At 40.8% G+C, this 24,193-nt stretch overlaps 1 protein-coding gene across 3 annotated transcripts in view; it reads left to right on the top strand.

Annotated features, from left to right (window-relative positions):
- Positions 1 to 217: 217 nt before the first annotated feature.
- The window catches only part of STAC (SH3 and cysteine rich domain), a 100,356-nt gene continuing 76,380 nt past the window's right edge, over positions 218 to 24,193 (top strand). Inside the window, exon 1 of one of the 3 annotated variants that reach the window (XM_060110105.1) lies at positions 218 to 594. In XM_060110105.1, coding sequence (XP_059966088.1) covers positions 484 to 594 — 111 coding nt within the window. In that variant the 5' untranslated portion in view covers positions 218 to 483. The remainder of the gene's footprint in view (positions 595 to 24,193) is intronic. The other 2 variants (XM_060110104.1, XM_060110103.1) reach the window with 2 other exon arrangements.

The following is a 24,193-nucleotide window of genomic DNA, read 5'->3' on the forward strand; positions in this document are numbered from 1 at the left end:
TGGTCTCTCCGGCTGGATCATTCATTCGGGCGTTTGGTCTGAATTTTCCGTCTACTTCCTAAAACATCTCCCCGACCGTGTTGCGCGCGCCCAGCCTCCCCGGAGGGCCTCCCGAGGGCGCTGCCCACTTCTGCCCCGCTGCTCCCCGAGGGGGCCCGCGCAGCCCCGCCCCGAAGCCACCTCCCGCCCCTCTTCTCCGGGGGACGGGCCAGCCCGAGACCAGTCACGACTGTGCGGTCCCCCGCGAGGTGGCCGCGGGCGCGGTGGGGCGGCGCGCTTTCCCCCTGCCCGTGGGGGTGCCGGGGAGGTGGGCAGGGCCGGGGCGGGGGCGAGGCCGGAGGAGGGCGCGTCGGCGCCTCGGCGAGGATGGGAGTCCCCGGCCTCCGGAGCTGAGCAAGCCGGCCCGCGGCGTGGAGGGCGCGCCGCAGGGAGGCTAGCCTCGCTCTTCCTCCGGGAGCCCAACACCTTTCCCGCGCCGCCAAGATGATCCCCCCGAGCGGCGCCCGCGAGGACGGCGTGGATGGGTTGCCCAAGGAGACGGCGAACGCCGAACAACCTCCCTCTCCTGCATCCACCGGCAGCCAGGAATCCAAGGTACCGCGCACGCTTGCCCCGAGAGGATACAAACTCACTCTCCTCTCCTCTGTCCACCTTTGTTTCCTCCCTACTGGCGCTGGCGCCAGAGTCTGAGACGCGTCCCCAGTTCCTTTCAAGGACTGTACCTCCCTTGAGAGTTGAATGTACGGCAGGACTCGCTGATAGCGATGCTGGACACATGCCTAGAGACGCAGCTTTCTTGCCCACACAACCCGGGGGCTTTGCGCAGGGCTTCCACCCTGCGAGCACCCGCAGTTCAGTTGACTCCGGGTTCAGATAGCTTTCTTGGGTGGTGGTGGCGTGGTTGTTCTGTGCTTTGAACCTGCATGTGCCCAAAGCGCGTGTAACTATTAGGTGGCTTCTGAAAGCTGAGGGACAAACAGCCCAGGGATACTCCTCCAGATAAGCTGGGGCACTTGCGGACCAGCAGAGATTTGCCTGTATCCCAAAGGTCTGAGACCCTTTGCTTAACAGGGCTTATCCTTAACCTCAGATACAGCTCATTTCAGAAAAACTAGGGAAATGACGCGTTCTCGGGAAAGTTGATGTTCCTCTTGTGGAAGTTAATCCTCGGACTTAGACACTTGCTTTCATGAGAGTTACACTGACATACACAAAACCAACCCCGCAGCACTTCTGTCGCTGGTACACTTCCTCTGAAACTCTCGTGGGTGCCAGGCACATGTTTGGAAATCTTGGAAGAGGATAAGGTAAAATGCGGCTGCTAGCTGTGCAATGCCAAATGGCATCTCAGCCGGGAGTGAAAACCATAAGATGGAGTTTGTAGTTATATGGATCTTTTAAGGGCAGGACTCCTGGCTCTTTATCCAGATCTCCCTTTGTGTTCCCTGGATGTCTTTGGAATGTGGGGCAGTTCCTGTGTAGGAATGAAGGAAAGGGGGATGCCAGTCTGGAGGGCAGGTCAGATGGGGCAAAGAAGAGTCCCATCCTTATCTCCCTTCACACACATCCCTGGAAGCCATTGACAAATCAGCAGGATCAAAAGCACAGCTAAGTGGCTCTCAGTTTAAGTGATGCTGCCCACTGTGGGTACCCCAGCCTTCAAAAGTTAACCATCAGAGATGCTAATCCAAGACAAAGAGCTTTGCATTATCTTTATTTTATTTTTTGATAAATATCTGACCTGAAATATGTGTGTCAACTTTTCTAAAACGCAGTTGGAAATGCGGGGAAAACCCCACCTTCCAGAATCATTGTGAGGCATAGTAAGTACAGTGTAAGGACTGTACACCCCAGTACAGTGTAAGGACTCGATCCATGTTTACCCTTTTCCTTCCTGAGATAAGGAGATGGGATCCATCTCACCATAAATGATTCACTCCAAATCCATCTCACAACCCATACACATGGACCGTTACCCCTTCGACCAGAAGTTTCTGGCTGTCTCATCATTGTCCATCATTCACCTAAGTGATATGGGGTAGTGGCCACTTCAAAGGTGATCTAGAATACTGTAAATGAATGCAGTTAAACTCAAGAGTGAAACTAGTATTCAGCTTTTTGAATTGGGCCTGTTGCTCTGCAGTAGGTATGTTCTGGAAAGCGCTTCGGATTTGCTTATACAGAAGCACAGTTCAAACACACTGTATGGGCTTGCTATTTATAGATATCCTAATGTAAATTCTTCGGCAAAGCAAAACCTACGTATGTAATACCCGTCATTATCCACCAACTTATCTGGTTTATGGTTTTGGATCTGCACACGTCAATTTTTCTCAAAGTGTATTTATACATTCCTAAATTTGCTGTCATGGCTTAGGTGTTCTTAATCAGTGGAGATGGACTGTGGGGGGCCCATGAACCCCAAGAAATTGAATGCAAAATGTTGTGCCTGAAGGTGAAACTGGAGGGGGGCACAGTGTTTTTGATACTCTCCGAGGGACCCATGCTTCTCAGAAAGGCTAAACTGCTGATGTGGAGGGAGTATGGCAAGGGAACATGAGGATGGCATGAAACAGGAGTAGAGGCAGGCTCTATTTATTCTGCACCAGCAGCGCCACACTTGAAAGCTTATTGGTGTTAACAAAGGTCCTCCACCCTGAGGATGAGCGTCTGGTAGGAGAATGTGGACATGTAGTCATACCATCTTACTCTCCTCTGAAGTGGTTTGTTTGTCAAAATACCGTGTGGGACAGAACGGTTCAGCCCCTCTGGACAGTAAACTTTCTCAAGAAAGACTTTTAAAATCAGTTTTTTCTTTTATTGTATTAAGGCCTAGTTTACTTATAGTACTGTATTAGTTTCAGGTGTACAGCCTAGCGATGCAATGTCTTTGTAGATTAGTCATCATGCAAAGTTATTATAATATTATTAACTACATTCCCTGTGCTGTACATTGCATCCCTGTGACTTACTTATTTTATAGCTAGTAGTTTGTACCTCTGAATCCCCTTCACCTCATTCACTCATTCCCCCCACCTCCCTCCCCTCTGGCAATCACTAGTTTATTCTCTGTATCTGTGAGTCCGTTTCTGTTTGGTTATATATGTTGATTTGTTTTGATTGTTAGGTTTCACTACACATTTTTAAAATAACTTTTTTCTCTCATGATAAGAGTAACAAATACTCTGTGGAAATTTGAAAAGTCCTGAAAAAAAGTTTTAAAAATTCCCCACTGATCCAGTCCAGAAACAACTACTGATATCTTGATTGTGTATTTGCCTCTTTTCATTTATTTTTATATTTACACAGTTGAGAGAATAATGGTGAGCATCTACTGAGTGCTTGGTCTGTCAGGCACAACTTGACCCTTCATAATAACCCTGTGAGGGAGATTCTGCTATTATTTCTGTTTTATGGATAGGGAAGCGGAAACTCAGAAAGGTTAGGTGACTCCCCCACGATTGTATAGTTAGTTGAGTGACACAGCAAGGACAGGGACCCAGGCAGCATGGCTCTGGAGGACAAGTTATCAACCACCTGCAGCCGTCTCTCATGCCTGTGTACTGTTTTACATCCTGTACTGTTTCACCTAACATCCTAACCAAGTATTTTATATGCTACTAAAAGCCATTTGCAACCATATTTTGATCTTCTCATCTTAAGAAATCTTTGAAAATAAATTGAGCCACATTATCATGTGAAATGATTAAAGCCCAGTTCTTATACAGCTTCTTTGCATTTGATTTTGCTACTCTTTCCCTAAAAGTATATTTACGGAAGTGATTAAATGGAATATCACAGAACCATCTGGAAAACCGGGCCACAGCAAACCCTTTGGTCTAGAGGGTCCATTAGAGAAGAATGATAATGATTCAATGCCCTGAGCACGTAAAATGTTTCCGGAAGTCCATTTCTGCAGATTCTTTGGAATGCTAAATCATAGAATATTAGAATTGGAAACACTGGAGATGATCTATTCGGGGTATTTGTAAAATTATGGATAATTTTTATTGTGTAAATTTATTGTATTATGGGAAATTTCAACACAGAGAAAATACTATAAAGAACCATCATGTACCTAATCACCTGGCTTCACCAATTATCAATTCATGGATGATCTTGCTTCATCTGTTACCCCCAGCACTACCCCCACCCCTCCCCATGCACACTGGATCATTTTAAAGCAAGTTCCAGGCATCAAAGCATTTCATTCGTAAATATTTCCAGATGCATCTCTAAAGAATAAGGGCTCTTTTTGTAAACATGACTACAATCCCATTATCACATACTCCAGGTGTTTTAAATCAAGGGTCAGTATATTCTTTGGAGGTCCACAAATTGTCTTTGGAATATCTGTGAACAACCAGAACTTTCAAAATTGCTCGTGTACATGTGTATGTGCGTTGTCTGGGGAAAGGATCCATAGTTTATACCAGCTCAATAAAGTGTTTATAGCCTTCAAAGCTTATTTAAATATCCCCTCCCTTTTTTTTCTCTGTTGAGTAAATCAAGGCCCAGAGAGAGGTAGTGACTTGCCTAAGATCACACAGGTAGTTACTGCCAATAGTCTAAGAAGGTCCCCGTCTTGGACCTTGGATACCCCAGCACAATTTCCTCAGAGTAAATTCCGGTAAGCACAAGTCATAATCTAGTTTATGTGGTTTTGTTTTTCATAAAATTAGTCAAGTTGAAAGCCAGTAATGAACCTCACCCCTGTATCTTTCCACTAACTATCCCAGAAAGACAACAATCTAATTTTTTTTCTAAGTGCTTGACAGAGACCATTGAATACTACGAAAAATTTCATGTTTCAGCATCCCTTATTGCAATGAATGTCTTTTCTCCTACTATTGACATCACAGAAATCTTACTAAGGTGTCACATGAAGTTTTGTATGGATGCCCTTTGCCATCACTTATATGACACAAAGTCACATTTTGATGATATGAAGGGATTGTAGGTTTTGAGGTCAAATAAACCAGAGGTCAAATCTCTTCTTATCAGTTGCCATCTTTGTGTCCATGGGCAAGCTGCCTAACCTCTCTGAGCCTTGGCTTCCTAAAATCTAGAATGGGGATGCTATTCCCCAAATGGCATGGCTTTTTGTAAAGCCTGAGAATAGGTAAAACACCCAATGTGTTGAAAGCATTTGTAAGCATAAAGCGTTGTTTACTTTCTCTTCCTGCTTCAAATTAGATCATTCTGTCACTGACCAATCACAAATGTCATCATTGGAAGAATTTCAATAATCAAAAATGACGTTCCAATAGTATAACTGAGTTTTCCTCCCTTTGCACTTTCAGTTATACTGTTGACTGCAGTGAGATTTCATCTTAGCTATGTTGCATCCCCAAGAAGATTAGCCATAGACTCACCAGCATGTGACTTTGATTTTGAAAGGTTGATGTAAGCCACCTAGGGCACCATTGGAGCCATGGACCAAGGTGTCCCCTCATTCGTGGATGGTTCTCTCTGAATCTGGACCACCTTCTAAGCTATCGAGAAGCAATTCATAACCATGAAGATGTGCCCTGCATCTCCCAGAAAGGTTTCAGTGTCCATCAATCAGCAACTATTTATTGACTGCCTACTTTGTGGCCAGCTCACCCATTACATATATATGAAGCTATTATTGATAAGGAATTTAACTTCTACTCAGGGGAGAAGAAAGAAAATGGAACCTTGGCCTTGCATTCAAATCCCCTGGAGAGTCCAGACCATAGGCTAGACCTATTAAATTGAAATCTGTGAGTGAAGGTCCCATCAATCAGCATTTTTATAAAGCTTCCTTAGTGATTTCATTGTACAGCCAAGTTTGAGAAACACTGGTCTAGACTAAAAGAATTACAGAATGTCAAAGAAAGCAAGATATTTTCCCTTCCAGCCAAGATACTTGGAATCATTTGTATTTACTTTCTCTTCTTCTTCGCTTCCCATTTATACTTCAGTCCAAAGAAATGGTTCTGGCAAAAGTAACCTGCTGTTTCCTCCACATTGCCAAAGACTCTAAGCGTTGCTCAGATACAGCTGGATTTATAAGGTTGACTATGTCCTTATTATTTTCATGATTATAAAAGTAATAAGCACTAAATGTAGAAAACTGGAAAGCACAGAATATGTAAAAATTCATTTATCACACAATGACCTAGACATAAGGATTGTTAGGTTTTTTTGCTGTATTTCTTTCAGGTTTCCTTTAACACACACACACACACTTGAAACAAAATTGAAATAATGTATACATAAATGCACATTGTGTTTTTTCTTCTACCTAATGTTGTACATAAACAGTTTCCTTGTATTCTTAGATAAATATTAAATAAAGATGGTATATGTCATTGTACCATATCTATTTCGTCAGTCTCTTCTGATGGTACATTTAGATTCTTTCTCAGCTTTCAGGCTTTAAAAAAATATCAATATTTAAACGGGCTTTCTGATACATCAACATTTGAATATTTTTCTGATTCGTTTCATGGGAAGTAAAATTGCTAGGTCTGGATATAAACACTTCGAAGGTCTTTTATTCTCACTGACACCGTGCTCTCTAGAAAGATCTATCATAGCTTTTTTTTTTAGAATTTTTATTTTTATTATTTATTTTATTTTTATTTATTGGCTGTGTTGGGTCTTCGTTGCTGCACATGGGCTTTCTCTAGCTGCGGCAAGTGGGGGGCTACTCTTCATTGCAGTGTGCGGGCTTCTCATTGTGGTGGCTTCTCTTGTTGCGGAGCATGGGCTCTAGGCATGCGGGCTTCAGTAGTTGTGGCTCACGGTCTCTAGAGCGCAGGCTCAGTAGTTGTGGCGCACGGACTTAGTTGTTCCGCGGCATGTGGGATCTTCCCGGACCAGGGCTCGAACCCACATCCCCTGCATTGGCAGGCGGATTCTTAACCACTGCGCCACCAGGGAAGCCCTATCATAGCTTTTTTTCTTGTAAACTTAGAAGTATAACATCATACCAAAAAGTGCACACAAGATTACAGATCAATGAATTTTCAAAAAATAAATTATTAATCAGTATGTAACCAAAACAAAAATCAAGAAATAGAATGTTATCAGCACCCCAGAATCTCCCTCATACCCTTTTCTGTCACTGCCTTCCCAAAGGTAAATAATATTTTGACTTCTAACAACATAAATTAACCTTCCTTTATATAAATGGAATCATACAGTGTGTACTCTTTTATGCTTGGCTTCTTTCACTTAGCATTATGTTGTGAGATTCATTTATACCATTGCATGTAGCAATAGTTTTCATTTTCATTGCTATATAGAATTCCACTGTGTGAATGGACCACTATTTAACCACTCTATTGATGGTGGACATTTGGATTGTTTCTTGGTTTTGGCTGCTAGAAGTTATACGCCTTTGATCATCCTTATACATATTCCTTGTGGCACCTCTGTTGGGTGTATACCTAGGAGCAACATTGCTGGGCTGTAGGGTATACATAAGTTCAGTGTTAGTAGATATTGTCAACTTTCCAAAGCATCTGTACCAATTCATAATCCCACCAACAATGTATAAGAGTTCCATCTGATCCTCATCCCACCAACATTTGGTGTTGTCTATATTTCTCAGTTCAGCCATTCTCATAGGTGATTAGTGGTATTGTGCCGTGGTTTTAACTTGTATGTCCCCAGTGACTAATGAATTAAGCAGTTTGTTTTGTTTTGTTTTGTTTTGGCCATGCCTCATGCGGGATCTTCGTTCCCTGACCAGGGATCAAACCCTTCTCCCCTGCATTGGGAGGGCAGAGTCTTAATTACTGGACTGCCAGGAAAGTCCCGAATTAAGCAGTTTTTATGCTTTGGGGCATTTGAATGTCTTCTTGTGAAGTAGTTATTCAAATCTTTTGCTGTTTTCCTATTAGCTTTTATGTCATTTTTAAAAATTTATATGAATTCTTTACATATTCTAGATCCAAGTACTTTTAAAGATAAATGTGTTGCAGATATCTTCTTCTATCCTGTGGCTTTTCTCTTCTTAACAGAAATTCTTATTGAATGTAGTCAAATTATTAGTTTTCTCACTTATGGTCGTTAGTGCTTTTTGTGTTCTCCTTATGAAGAAATCTTTGCCTACCCCAAAGGCATGAAAGTATTCTCCTAGGATATCTCCTAGTATTTCTTAGAAATGTTATTGCGTAGCCTTTCACACATAAGTCTATAATCCATTTGAAGTTGCTGTGGGTGTGAGGTAGGGGTCAAGATTCATTATGGCACTGCACTGCCACCTTTGCCTTAAATCGGACGGCTATATTTTTGATTTATGTAGAGGTTGATGCTCTGCCCCATTGGTCTGTTTGTCTGTCCTTGTACCAGCACAGCACTGTCTTAAATATAATGGCTTTATTAAAAAGTTTTGATATCTGGCAGAATAAGACTTCTGGCTTTGCCTTGCTTTTTCAAAACTGCTTTGGTTATTTTGGGCCCTTGACATTTCCATTATGCATTTTAGAATCAGCTAATCAGTTTCCACAAAAACACCTGCTAGGATTTTGACTGGGGTTGCATTAAATCTACAAAGCCATTTGGAGAGAATGGACATCCTCATACTATTAGTTCTTCCAGTAATAGAGTCCACTGTACAGAGATTGCTTCCACCAAGTGCCCCAAGGCATCGTTACCTGAGAACCTAATTCTTTGTTACTTTTGTTCAGTTTGGGGATTCTCAGACCAAGTTGTGTTGTATAAATTTAAGCCCCAAATCTATGTGAAGGCAGATCTGTGATTATGAATTCCCAAGGAAATATTTGTTTGTTTATTGTCCACCTTATGTCTATACTAAGATTTTCTTTCTCATCAACCTGAATTGGTGAGAAATTTGTTTCTTGTTCATTCTTTCTTTTCAGATCTCCACTATATGTAGGCAGTAAAATTCAATGTCCCTAGGATTTTTTTTTGAGTTAAAATACACATAACATAAAATTTACCTTCTTACTAATTTTTAAATGGTTACATTTTAAATGTAGTTTTCTGTAGCATTAAATATATTCATATTGTTGTATAACCGTCACCATCTTTAGAACTTTTTCATCTTCCCAAACTGAAGTTCTGTACCCATTAAACAGTTATTCCCCATCTCCTACTTTTTCCAGCTCCTAGCAACCACTACTATTCTACTTCCTGATTCTATGAATTTGACTAACTCTAGGTACCTCATATATGATGAATCATTTAATGTTTGTCCCTTTGTAAGTGGCTTATCTCACTTAACATAAATCTTCCAGGTCCATCCATGTTGTGGTATAAGTCAGACTTTCCTTCTTTTTTTAAGGCTGAACAATATTCCATTGTATGTATATACCACATTTCTTTATCGATTCATCCATCAATGGACTATTGTGAATAATGCTGCTATGAACTTGGGTGTACAAATATCTGTTCAAGTCCCTGCTTTCATTTCTTTTAGGTATATAGCCAGAAGTGAGGTTGCTGGACTATATGGTAATTCTATCTTTGATCTTTTGAGGATTCACCACACTGTTTTTCGCAATGGCTATACCATTTTAGATTCCCACCAGGAATGAACAGGATTCCAATTTCTCTACATCCTCACCAACACCAGTTATTTTCTGGTTTGGTTTTTTTTTATCCTAATGGGAGTGAGATGCTACCTCATTGTGGCTTTTGCTTGCATTTCCCTGCTGATTAGTGTTGTTGAGCATCATTTCATGTGCTTATTGGTCATTTGTATATCTTCTTTGGAGAAATGTCCATTCAAGGCCTTTGAGTTATTTTCTTTCTTGTTAGTTATTTTTGTTATTTTTAGATTTATAGCCTTTTATCAGCAATTTTTTTTTTTTTTTTTTTTTTTTTTTTGCGGTACGCGGGCCTCTCACTGTTGTGGCCTCTCCCGTTGTGAAGCACAGGCTCCGGACGCACAGGCTCAGCGGCCATGGCTCAAGGGCCTAGCCGCTCCGCGGCATGTGGGATCTTCCCGGACCGGGGCGTGAACCCGTGTCCCTTGCATCGGCAGGCGGACTCTCAACCACTGCGCCACCAAGGAAGCCCTATCAGCAAATTTGAAGGGCAAAGATGTATTGAAATTTTTTATTGTTTTATTACATTTATTCACTATAAAGTGTTATTTTTATATTAAAATTTTTTTTCTTTTTTCTTTTGTGAATTATATATTCATCTATTTTAATAGAGCATTTATTTCCTATTGATTTTTTAAGAATTCTTTATAAATATTAAAACCACAATCTTTCATATATGTTGCTAACGTTTTCCCAGATTCAAATTTGTTTTTCAATTTTATTACATTTTCAACATGGAAGATTATTTTTTTATGTTGTTAAATGTCTCAAATTTATTTAGCTATAGCTTCTTTTTCCCTTTATATTTAGAAAGGTCTTCCCCACCCTAGGAGCAAATAAATATTAATCTGTGTGTTTCTCTAGCTCCTTATTATATACTTTTTATTTACTTTTATCACTTTAATCCATCTGGAATTTATGTTGTTATGTGGTAAGGAAGAACTTTAATTTTTTCTGAATGAAAAAACCACTTGTTGAACAGTTCATTTTTACACTGATTTGAAATGTTGGATCTATTATGTAATAAATGGTAATATGTACTAGGTTGTCTTTTACAGTCATCTGTTATATTCTAATGATTTTGCATTTATTACTGTACACTACTTTGACATTACAGTTATAATGTTTTAATTACTGTAGCTTTATAATAGACTGATAACTGATAATACAGGTACCTTCCTGGGAATTTATTTAACTGCACTCACCGTTTTGATTTTACATCAAGTTATAAATATAATATTTTGAGAAGAATTGCATGAAACTTTTAAGATCATTTCAGCAAAATCTTTACATATAGTGGGATTTCTCATCCAGCAACATAGTATATATCTTTAGTTATTGAAACGTCTTTTATGCCACTCATAAACGCTTAGTAATTTTCTTCAAATACTTTTTGCCCAATCCTCTGTTAGCTATTTCCTGAATATTTTATACTAGTTTTATATTAATTTTGTAATCTAAGGTCTTTTAGATTCCATTTCTTATTCATTAATAAAGAAGTACAGTGTTGCTTACTGATTCATTGTGGGCTCTGGAGTCAAAAGCAGCTGTGTTCAAATCCCAATGTATGTCTTTGGGATGCCACTTAATGAGTTTCCCTGTCCTTCACTTTCCTGAGCCTCACTGTTCTTTCTGTAAAATGAGCATACTAATGGTCTTTTGCAGCACTGTCATTAGGGTTAGGTTAATGAGTGTATCCTAAGTGCCTAACACAGTGAGTGGCACATAGTGAGTCAATGTTAGCTATTATTAGTAGATTATCATAGTATCTACAAAAATAATTTTGCCTCTCTAACTATAATTAACTCTTTTGGGGGTTAGGGGAGTGGGGTAGGTAGGGACGGAATATTATTGCCGTAGATATCCCAAAATACAGTAAGTATCAGTGGAGATATTGGGCTAGTACCTAACTTTAAGTGCTACCTAAGTTTTGCTGTAAGTGTACATTGAGTATAGGTGTATATTGTACAGTGTTGGTACTAAGGGGTACTGTTAGATCTCTTGTATCTCAAGTTACTCTGCAAGCCACTTAAAATTTACACATTCAGCCTGAGAAACATCAGGTAGTACTTTGCAAATTTAACTTTAAGACAAATCCATTTCCAACTAAATCATTTCCTAAGTCCTCCTTCTACACAAATTCCAGACTTCCCACTCTGTTTGCAATTAAACTGAGACAGTGTTTCTTATGAAATTTGGGTAATGTTCTTAGCTTACTAAGAATTTCCACCAGGAATGGATGTGGAATTGTTTCAAATGACTTTTTGGCAAGTATCAAAGTGATCATGTGATTTTTTTTTTTTTTTTTGTCCTTTGGCCTCTTTATGTGATGGATTATATTAATAGATAGCCTAAATTAAACTCTTCTTACATTCCTGGAAAAGGTCCCACTTGACCATGGGGATTTTCTTTTAATAAACTGCTAGGTTTTCATTGCCAGTACTTTATTATTTTTACATCTATATACATAAGAAAGATTGTTCTCTGTCATTTTGTGTCCTTGGTCAGATATTATTTTTAAGGATATGCCAAGTTTAAAAAAATTATTTGGGAAGATATACATGGATGTTTTTGTTTGTTTCTTTTTGGCTTTTGTTCTGTGAACAGTTTGTAGAACCCAGATCTCCACTTTGAATGTTTGAAAAAAATGGGACAATATCTAAAACTGGCACCTATTTTAAAATAAAATTTGAAAACATTTTTGTATTTTTTATTCTATTCTCTTTTCCTAAACTGACATGAATCAGGTTTGTTAACTTGTATTTTGCCTGAAAATTATTCCTTTCATTTAAATCTTCATAATATCTCTGGATGATAGGACAGCCCTGGGACCTTCCTTCAATCTTATCTCATCCTCACTCTTTCTAACAGGCTTCCTATGTGTTCTTATCTTGTGAAATCCCTTTTTTTGTAGTTCTCTGTGTTTATATACCAGTGGTCCCTTAGATCTGGATTTGGAATCAGGAAAGTTAAATACCAGTGCTCACGTTTCCACCTTTATCTAGAGAGGTGCTCCCTCTTTGCTCCCTCCTTAAATCTCATTTTCTCCTTTGATTCCCTTTCTACTGATGTAACAGTTCCTCTCCAGTCCTATTGGCTGTCACATTCTCCTCCACCCATCATTCAAGGGTTGGTCTTCCCCAGCATTCTATTCTCAGCCCTCAGCTCTTCTCACTCTTCATAATCTCTCTGGGTCTTTCTGGGACATCTTACCTATTCTTTTTATTTCAACCACCAGCTGATAACACCCAAATCTGAAGCCAACCCAGCCATCACTCTTCTGAGCTCCAGATCAATATATCCCACTGCCTTTTGGGCAACCTGTCTTGATGCCCTCCATATATTTTAAATTCAACCTACCCTCAACTAAACTCATCATTCTCAACTCGGATGCAAGCTCAATTCTTGTGTGTTCTTCTTCTTGTGTTCTCATCCAGAGATGAGCATCATCCAAGGAGTCAGCCAAGCCAGAAAACCAGAACTCATCCTCAGTGACCCCCAGGGGGCCTGAATAGAGAAGTTTTTGGAAGCAGGTGGACAGGAGACAAGATGGCTGTCAGCCCTCTGAGGGTGCTTCATTTATCTGAAAATGAAACTTGGACCTGTTATCTGTTCCTAATGACCCCCATAGCTGAAGTGTCAGTCAGCATGTTCTCCTCAGGTCTGGGAGCAAGTGTGACCACAACATGAAGGACTGAGGTCAGGCACAAGAGAAAGAGTAAACAGGGGGGATCCAGAACACCCTGGGCTCCCAGGAATGCCACTGCTACCTTGCCCTCCAAACTGACATGAGAGAGAGAGCAGTGAAAAGAGGTCCTAGAGTGCTCTGTGCCCCGGGAAGACCCCCACATTCCCTCTCTTCATCTCCAGCACCCTCAGTTTTATCAGAACAAGGTAACTCGGAAACCTTGGAAAAGATTCCCATGATACCCCTTTCCCTGGCATGTCAATCACCAGAAGAGCACAAGGCTGCAGAGCTCCCTTCCTTTCTCACAGTTGAATCTCCATACAGGTCTGCGTATCTACTCATCAACTCTGTCTGCCACCCCTCCCCAGTGGTCGGTACTCTCTACTCTACCCTCTGGAATTTACTCTTCAGTAAATCTTCTCTCTCCTCAACGTCTCTGATGTGTCCTTCACTTCTGACTCTGATGCCCAGCCATTCCCCTGCAGCCTCTCAAACGGTGGCTCTTTTCTCCCTCATCAGGCTCGGTAGTGGAGGAGGCTGCCTCACTACTGCTTCCAGACTCTGATCTCTCCTCCTCTAAAACGTATAGCTTTAAAATCCACACACTCAGTCTCTTCTACCCACTGCTAAAATCAGCAGTCACCTGCCAACCCGAGTAGGTCTCTCCGTTCTCCAGGCTCACTCTCACTCATTCCAACCCTACCCCTGTCATAAACATCGGTGATTTTCATATACTGCAGAGGACTCTTCCAAATATCCTGACTTCATAAGTCCTTAAACTTTTCTCCTAAGATCTTGTCTCCACTCTCTCCCACATTGCCACCCACTTCTGTGACCATTCCCAAGACTTTGCACAATGATTGCACCATCTTTCCAATTGTAAAAAAGTACAGAGAAAACTTTTCAGGCAAGGATGCTCAGGAAAGGAGTCATTCTGGAGGGTCAGCCCTTCCAGATAGAAGAGAACATGTCCTTTTATGTTCCAGGCATTTCCCTATTGAGAATTTTGCTTGCAAGGTTCACATCTTCCGTACTTTCAAAAGTAGAATATGCCCCATGGAATTTCATTCACATATAATAGAGCTGCAAATGCTTTGTAAATTTCAAAGCAATTATATTGCTTTTGTAACTTCCTTTTCCTAATTATTCAGGATCACCATTTTAAACACTAGTTATTGAACTTTTCGCGTGCAGTTTTCCTCTTGCACTAATGAACTCCATACTGCTGTGCCTTCCTGCTTCTTGTGTCTGACTCGTAACATTTTTCATACTCTTCCTACAAAAAGACCATCCTCTCTCTGCAGGCTACTTTGAGTCATCTAACATGCTTCTTTTCGTTTGCTTTTGTATTGGAAAATAAATCATCACACTAGTTGGAATTTCATGTTCCTTAAGAGGAAACAGAAACTGAACTCAATGGACTATCAGGGAAGTAAATAGAGGATTTTTGGGTTTCAGTGTTTTGACTTTACTTAGTGACTTTACATAGCGATTGGTTCATCAGAACTTTTTGCTTACATTTTCTGGTTCTTAGCTGCATTTTCCGTAATCCGTTGCTGAGTTCCTGATAGGTTTGATATTTCTTAATTCTTGTTTAAAGGACAAGTTGATTAAGCTCAAGTTTCTGGTATCCATTTTTTTTCATTAATCCATTTGTACTGGATCCTCCATGTGTTGATCAGTTTGCTGGTGATCATCCCCAATGGATCTGACCTTCCAGTTAACATTTGAAAAGATAAATTCCAAAATAGAAGTTTTCATTATTGTCAATTTCTATGGAGTGATTTTTTTCTAATTGCTATACCAGACTCTATCTCTTCTCCTCAGGTATATAGCCTGGAAGTACAGTAACATTATCAAAATAAATGTTCCATGAATATGTTGCGTGAGAGAAAAAAAAAGAGCAAAAGGAAAAAAATCCAACTTACAAAATTAAAGCATGTGGTTTATGGTTCTTCAGATGAATGAAAGAGAGAACACGATGTACAATCAGGAGGCTTCATGTCAGACCACAACTCAGACCACAGCTCAGCCCACTGAAGCGTCTCAAATGTGCAGATTCTTAATCACTGAATGGTCTCTTTTCCAGAAGGAGTAACTTCAGTCTGGTTCTGATAACCCAAGGGCTCTAGAATTTCATGAATTTTATGAACTTGTCTGAGAAAGCAGTGGTTTTATAGGTGATTTGTTTGTTAGTCCTTGTGGTTAGAATTATTTTGGCAAAGTTCCATTTATAGGCTGCCTATAGGGTGACTTTGGCAGACAGCAGGAAGTAAAAAACTTGATACTCTAATTTGTAATAAATCATGGGGTTGAAGATGGGAGATATTTTAAGCTTGTATATCAGGAGCCAAGAGCAATATGCCAAGCCATCTAGCTTCATGGCAGGACCCTTTCTGGTTCTTAATTGGACCTTCCCTTGTAAGTTTGTCCACAACCTGGTTGGACAGCTGCACAGAGAGCCTGAATCTCATTCTTAGAGCCCATGCCCTTGGTTCCCAGGCTCTGGACAGCAGCTGTGGGGTAGACAGAGGCCCAAGGGGAGAGCAACAGCTTTGACCTCATTCTCAGTGGTCAGAATCATCAAATCATATAGGTCCAACTTTGAGGAAGCCTATTTCCAACATGTAAAGTTGCTGTAGCTGCAGAAGGTACTGAGGTATTTTTTTTTTCCCCTTCTCCTCACCTTAAGTTGATATCTCTAAAAGAAAAGCATGAGGTTCAGAAGCATGTAATTTATGGAGGGTGTACTCTCAGGAGAAACCTACAAGGAGGAAGGAAAGCAGGAAAGGACAAGAGATGGGGCTGATCAAGAATGTAGTCTCAGGTGGTCTTGGCCCAATCCACAGCGGGGCTCTGGGGCACAGACAGCCCCACAGGGTTGTGTCGGCCTTAAGGCAGTAGGGCAGGACTGCTTTACTCTGTACCAATCAGTCTTTGACCCCAGGGGTCGGCGGAGGGGAAGGGAGACATTGCACAGTCTCCCAGGGGAGACAGTTTCCATTAGCTGAGGGCAATTCTGGGAAGAAAGAATGATCTGCAAACCTAGACATCTGGGAGGTGGGTGCAAGGGCCCCAATAGAGAGGATCTGGGCAGGACACCAACAGCACCCACTACCTCGGGGTTCTACCTGCACTGCTTCAGCCAGAGCAGTCATTCCCCTTTTCCATGCTCTACAGTTAGGAATTTTGCTAATTTTTTAGTCAGAAAAAGAGCGCTACATTTGAAAAAAGTTTGATAGACACCCACCGTATGAAAGCATGTTAAGAGCTGTAGGCCATGGGAACTGGCTGCTTACCCCCTAACGCGCCACTGCATCATACCTGCATCATATGGCAGAAGGAGGGTGAACGGGGGGTCTGGGGGGAGAGGTGGTGGCCACGGCTGTTACCCAGTCTAAGCTTCTACTGCTCACCCCATGACAGGCCAATAAATCGAGAGACAAGGCGGGTGTGCTTGGTGGGTACCCTCATCCTTGTGGAACCCATCCTCTTAATTTATTGCTGTGGCTTTAATTACATACAGATGTTCTCTTGACTCAAGACAGTCTGCGTGTATGTAAGGGCTCAGGCCATAGCCTCTGTCACCCCACAAATGGCCAGAGTGAACTCAGCTGGCAAGGAGGGAAGCGCCAGGACCACGCTGGGTTGGCCCAGCCTCTCTCCCCCTCCCATAGCCCCTGCCTCCTTCCCCAGCTGTGGACTTGGATAAAGAAGGCAAAGGAGGTCTTCACATATATGGTTAAGAATAACTTTGCTCAAACCTACAAACAACTTTTGGGGTTCATTTTGAAACAACCGGGAAATCAAACCTCTAAAAAGGTTGCTGTCCCTCCATTTGGAAGTCATGTTGGCTTGTGAAAAGCAGTCTCTATCCCCTCTGGAAATAAAGGAACAGATGGCCAACCGAAGGTTCAGGAAGGAGGCAGGGACACCTCCCAGCTGTGCGTCTCCTTGGCAGGGGTTTCACGTTCGAGGACATACTCTAGTCCGTGCACAGCATGAGCCTGCCTTTTCCAGCCTATTCCTAGAAGTTTTATTATCCTCCAAACATGCTCATTCCTTTAAAAGTCATTAACAGAAAGGCAGGAAGTTGCTTCACTTCCAAAACCTTGCAGAGAACTACCTTAAAGACCTGGATAGAAAATAGTAAGTGTGTCAAATCAGAGCTATAGTTACAAGTGCTGCAGGTAACCCAAGGAGCCCTGTGCCAGCTGCTTTGGGAACTTGGATAGAAATGACTCTGGGAGAGCTGAAGCCACAGACAGCTGGCCGTAAGATTCCGTAGCTGCTGCCTTCACGCATGTGGGAATCTGCTTCGTCCCTGTCTACTGGGAAGACAAATACAGATTCTTCCGTGTATTGTGTCACAGCAAGCAAAGCCAGCTGCATAATTTACAGATCTAGTGCAAAATGACAATAAGAGCTCCCTGATCAAACATTATTAAGAATTTCGACAGCAACAGCAGAGAATTAAACCAAACCCAGGGCTCTTCTCAGTGCAGGGCTTTGTGTGACGGTACACAGGTGGTGACCCCATGAAGCTGGCCCTGCAGTGCCATCCCCACTACAGGGTTTGGCAGAGCCAGGGAAGGGGAAGGGAGAGGGGACGGACATTTCCCTAGGCCTTGCTGTGCAAAGTGATCCGTGTACATCATTCCATTTCTTCCTCATTTTACTGATGAGGAAACCACAAAGGTCAAGGCTAAGGAAAGCAAAGTGACTTCCCCTGGGGCATGTGACTGATACGAGTCTACACTGAAATTTGTACCCAGTTCTGGCTCTAAGTTCCCGTTGGTTGTTTGCTGGCTGGTTTGCTGCTTCTTTGGTTTACCTTTTCCACATCTACATTCCAAAAGCAGTAACGGCTTGTAGGGAAAGCACTATATCCGTTTTCAAATTTTATTCCCTTATGAGGCTAAAGAAAGGGTAAATATTCAAAAACTATTTTTAGTGAATAAAAGGATTAATACGTTCTCCGGGTCCTGGTTCAGTAGCAACAACAACAACAATAATAGTGGAAACACAGGAAGAGAGGATGAAGGAAAGGAGGAGGATGGAGGGGGAGGGGAAGAGTGAATATGAAAAGAGGAGAAAGAGGGCAGAGGAAGGACTGATAACTACATACCACTCTCCAGGCCTTATTTTATTTAACCTGCACAGAGCCTTCCCAAACAGCTCTTGTTTTTATGCCCACTTTACAGATGAGAAGCCAGAAGCTTACAGCCATTGGTTAACTCTCCTGAGCCTCCCCACTCTGTGCGTAGCTGAGGCTGGGTGCCGAAGGCTGCTGGCTCTTGCTCTTCTGTAAGGAAAGCTATGCAGGTTGTGTCCCGTGTCGGGCTGAGTCGCACCGTCCATCCAGTGGTAGGTATAGTGTTCCCCTCCAGTGAGGCACAGCGAAATCACTGTAGTGCAGATAGTAAGAGCAGGTGCCATGTACTGAGTCCCTGTCACCCAGGCACTTTGAATGCAGTTTCTAATCCTTACAACCGTCCATTTGTGGTAGGTTAATATTTGATCCAAACAACGGGTGAGCAAACTGAGGCTGAGGTGGTAACTCGTCCAGGTGAATGGTCAGCCTTACTTTAAAGGTCGTTAAAGACTCGTCATTCAAATCTAGACCAGGGGTAGGTATTTAATTGCCTTTCCTCGCAAAATCCCATTGGTATAACAGATAACGTAGGTTAAAAGATTATGTCAATGACGATGGTAAAACAAGAAATGATACCATCAGCAGGCCAGAATTTGTGAGGAAATTGTGGAAGATATGATGTAGAGAGCATTGAAGTAATGGAGAAAGCAGATGAGAGAAAACTTGTCCAAAGCAGATTCTGGAGTTAATAGTTATAGCCATGAGAGCAGATGTTCCCAGCAGAGCTCAGGAGATCCCCCCACCAAGCTGAGACTTAGCACATGCAAAGAGCAAGGGTGGTCTCGGCAGTTACCCACCCAGAGGCTCTGTCATTCCTCCTCATTCCCCAAGGATGCAAAGAGCTAGAAGTATAGGCTCCTGCTGGAGGCTAACACCTCTGGACTTCTGTCTAAACAACCTAAAGCATTAGCCTAGGAAGTCACCCAGAATGGATTCAGGGGCCAGACAGAGGAGAAGAGCCCAAGATAACTCCTGACTTCAAAAACCGTAACTCCAAGACAGAAGGCAGCTCTACCCAGGAATAAAATATATGAAAGCATTCAAATCTCAAAGTAAAACCCTCCATACGTTGGGATTTGTGGGAGCCTCCATCCTGCCTTTTTGATCCCCACCCAGATATCCTAAAGCAGAGGCTGCCTGTCAGCCTTCCCAACTCAGATGGATCCAGGGAGTGATGTACTCAGAGCCTTATCTGCAGAGGAAGTTGATCCCAGCTACCTGTGTGATGAAGCTAGTTTTTCACCCATAAATAAGAACAGACAACAAAAGCATAGGTAAGAAGGACCAGTGCGCACAACTAAATAAACTAACCGAGAGAAATGAGAGATAACACAAGGATTATGACTAAAGTAACTTTTTTTATTGAAGTATAGTTGATTTATAATGTTTTAATTTCTTCTGCATAGCAAGGTGATTCAGTTACACATATATATACATTTTTTATATATTCTTTACCATTATGATTTGTCACAGGATATTGAATATAGTTCCCTGTGCTATACAATGGAACCTTGTTGTTTATCCACTCTTTATATAATAGTTTGCATCTGCTAACCCCAAACTCCCAACCCATCCCTCCCCCACCCCCCCTCCCCCTTGGCAACCACAAGTCTGTTCTCTATGTCTGTGAGTCTGTTTCTGTTTTGTAAATAGGTTTGTGTCGTATTTTAGATGCCACATATGAGTGATATCATATGGTATTTATCTTTCTGTTTCTGACTTATTTCACTTAGTACGATCATCTCTAGGTCCATCCATGTTGCTGCAAATGGCATTATTACAGCTGAGCAATATTCCATTGTATATATGTACCATATCTTCTTTATCCATTCATCTGTCGATGGACATTTAGGTTGTTTCCATGTCTTGGCTCTTGTGAATAGTGCTGCTGTGAACATAAGGGTGCATGTATCTTTTGGAATTAGAATTTTGTCCGGATATATGCCCAGGAGTGGGGTTGCTGGATCATATGGCAACTCTATAAAATTACTTTCTAATTGGTATCTTCAGAGAGATTCAAGAAGTATTGTGACGATATCAAAAGAATTGGTTTCTATTTTTTTTAAAAAAGGGACAACCAGGGCCTCCCTGGTGGCGCAGTGGTTGAGAGTCCGCCTGCCGATGCAGGGGATACGGGTTCGTGCCCCGGTCTGGGAGGATCCCATATGCCGCGGAGCGGCTGGGCCCGTGAGCCATGGCCGCTGAGCCTGCGCGTCCGGAGCCTGTGCTCCGCAACGGGAGAGGCCACAACAGTGAGAGGCCCGCGTATAGCAAAAAAAAAAAAAAAAAAAAAAAAAAAAAAAAAAAAGGGACAACCAATGTTAAGAATGAATTTTTGGAAAAAAATAAGATTTCCAAAATCTAAAAAAAAATTAATGCAAGGCCTGAAAAATACAACAAACAAATCTGAAGACTGCATCGGTAAAATGGAAGGTAAAGTAGGGTAATTTCCCAAAAGAGATAGAAAAGGAAAGATAATTTATAAGCGAAAGGTCTGGAGATACTGAAAGTGGAAACAGGAAGCCAACGGGTCATCTCCACTAGAACACAACAGCTGAAATGGAGGTCAGAAGATAATTAAAAAAACAAGTAGAAAAAATTTAAGGATTTTTTAAATATGAAAAATAAATGAAGAAAATTAATAAAAAGTTAAATTAAAAAAATTGGATTCAGAAGTGTTCAAAATGAAAGCAATTTGTGAGCAATAAAAGTCAAATATAAGTAAGTGTCAAGCAGTAAAAGCAAAAATATAAGAATGATATGAAAAGTAAAATTGAAAGAACTATACATACACAATTAGCAGAGTCATAATGACCTTTCTAAACTGAAAAAATAGAGAAAAATCCCTAAATGTCTCCAGAAATTAAAAAACAGGTGACCTTCTCATAATGAGAATGATTCACATCATGCTGAGTGTAAAAGTCAAAGGCACCATGGTTTCAGATTCTAAGGGAAGAGTACATTCAACTTGGAATCCAAAATCAAGACATTGGGATGACTCCGGAAAAGAAAGTCATCATCTCTCTCGAAAGAGCATAGATACAAATTAAATACTGCATAAAGCATTCACAAAGCCATCAGTATATTAAAAAATGAATTTCTTATAACCAAGGAGAATGGACCCCCAAAAAGCATGGGCAGCAAAGCATTTAAAATGTATGTAATTCCCTCCTTTGATTTAAAAAAACAAAGGAGAAAATTGCTTTTACTCTACTGATGCAGAACCAATTGGAATTCCCGATTATCAGAAAGATTCCTGGTACACTAGGATGTATTTACTTGCTAAAGACTCTCCACCAGAAAACTGAAGCAAACACCCCATGTAGCAGTGAATCATGAGTCCCCTTAAAATGAGGAACAAGACAAGCTCACGCTTGCCTGTGTTACTCAACAATGCTCCAGAAATGCCAGGATGGAAAAATAAGCAAGAAGAATAAATAGTGAAATGAAGAGACAAAATTGCCATGACAAGCAGTTCATATGAAAGTCTGTTTAAAATAATCAAATGAAACTCTCATGACTAATATAAGACAATTCTGTATATGACAAGCTCAAAATACAAAATCCATTAATTTTCTTTACACCAGCAAAAACTATGACATACTGAAGAATATCTTTCACAAGAAGTATGTATGTGCAATGTGAAGAAACATGCCAACATTATGGAAAGCAAATAAGGAGATCTAAATTAGTGTAAAGGCATGACATTTTTTAGATGAGAAGAACTAATACTGTAAAGATGTCAATCCACTCTAAATAAATACATGAACTCAAGTGAATTCCAATCATATAACAACAGCATTTTTTTAAAAATGAAAACCAGCAAGTCCATTCCGCCATCCTTCTTGGGGAATTAGTGGCAGTTCTCTAAGCCACAGCCCTTCATTTGTAGTATTGGGATCATAATGAAACCTACTTCAAAGGGTAATTGTGACAATTAAATGCATAACACATGCAAAGCACTTAGCACAATACCCAGCCCATAAGTTGCACCCAGCAATATTAGTTTTTATTATATTACTCTTATTAAATGTACCTGTGCATGCAGATATACGTATGATAATATTCATTCAAGCAGTGCTTGCAATAGCTAAAATTGGGCAGCCTCAAGTTTCCATCACTATTATAATGATTAAGTACAATGCACTGTATCCACAGCATGGAGAAATATTAATAAAATCAGTTATTTCTGTCTATAATCTGACATGGAAAAAGCATATCACAGAACAAAATGTGTAGGATAATTCATGTATGTAAAAAGTATCAAAATAAATAGATGATGGAAATTTTTTACTTCTTTTAATTGAAGTGTTTATTGAAATAATTATAGATTCATATGCCATTATAAGAAATAATACAGAGAGCTCCCTTGTACATTACACCCAGTTTACTCCAGTGATAACATTTTACTAAATTATAGCATAATATCATAAGCAAGATATTGACATTAATAAAATCCACCTATTTTATTCAGATTTCCCAAGTGTTACTTGTACTCATTTTTTAAAATAAATTTATTTTTTTTTATCTATTTATTTATTTTTGGCTGCGTTGGGTCTTTGTTGCTGTGTGCAGGCTTTCTCTAGTTGCAGCGAGCAGGGGCTACTCTTTGTTGCAGTGCGTGGGCTTCTCATTGAGGTGGCTTCTCTTGTTGTGGAGCACAGGCTCTAGCCTCACGGGCTTAGTAGTTGTGGCTCGCAGGCTCTAGAGCACAGGCCCAGTAGTTGTGGCGCATGGGCTTAGTTGGTCCGTGGCATGTGGGATCTTCCCGGACCAGGGATCGAACCCATGTTCCCTGCATTGGCAGGCGGATTCTTAACCACTGCGCCACCAGGGAAGTCCCTACTTGTACTCATTTTTTAAAAAATTTTACTGGAGTATAGTTGATTTACAATGTTGTGTTAGTTTCAGGTGGACAGCAAAGTGAATCAGTTATACATATACATTTATCCACTCTTTTTCTTTTTAGATTCTTTTCCCATATAGGCCATTACAGAGTACTCAGTAGAGTTCCCTGTGGTATACAGCAGGTTCTTATTAGTTATCTATTTTATATATAGTAGTGTGTATAGGTCAATCCCAATCTCCCGGTTTATCCCTCCCCTCCTCATCCCCTGGTAATCATAAGTTTGTTTTCTACATCTGTGACTCTACTTCTGTTTTGTAACTAAGTTCATTTGTACCCTTTTTTTTAGATTCCACATATAAGCAGTATCATATGATATTTGTCATATATTCATTTGATGGAAATTTTTCAGTAAAACTATATGTGAGTAAATTCATAGAAATTCACTGGTGCCTGGAAATGGAATTTTGGATGAATGACAAATGAATTCATATGTATATAAATGAATCACACGGACTTGGGTTTGATTCTTGGCTCTGCCATTCGAAAGCTGTGATCTTAGGTACATTGTTTAACCTCTCTAAGCCTCAAGTTCCTCATCAATACAATGGGATTTATATTACTTCTTTTTCAGGGTTGAGACAAACATTACATGAGGAAGCATGTATAGATTTCTATCACAGTACCTGGTATATACTATATGTTCACTTAAATGAGAGCCATTAGGTCTATTCAAAAAGTTGTATGACATTTTACAGCTAAAACAGGCTGGCATCCTATTTCCCTATTTGGGTAGACTATTGCTTGTTTTATTAAAAAACAGCAACACCTTAGTACCTGCCAGAAATGCAAGACCTTTCCTGCTGCATAAATGTGACAGACAGTCCCAGTGGTTCTCAAAGGTATCATGCTTTAATTTCTGGCACAGATTCTAATTAATTGGGACAAGCCAGGTC

This window comes from Mesoplodon densirostris, chromosome 10 (assembly GCF_025265405.1).
Source record: "Mesoplodon densirostris isolate mMesDen1 chromosome 10, mMesDen1 primary haplotype, whole genome shotgun sequence".
In the NCBI taxonomy this organism is placed as follows: domain Eukaryota; kingdom Metazoa; phylum Chordata; class Mammalia; order Artiodactyla; family Ziphiidae; genus Mesoplodon; species Mesoplodon densirostris.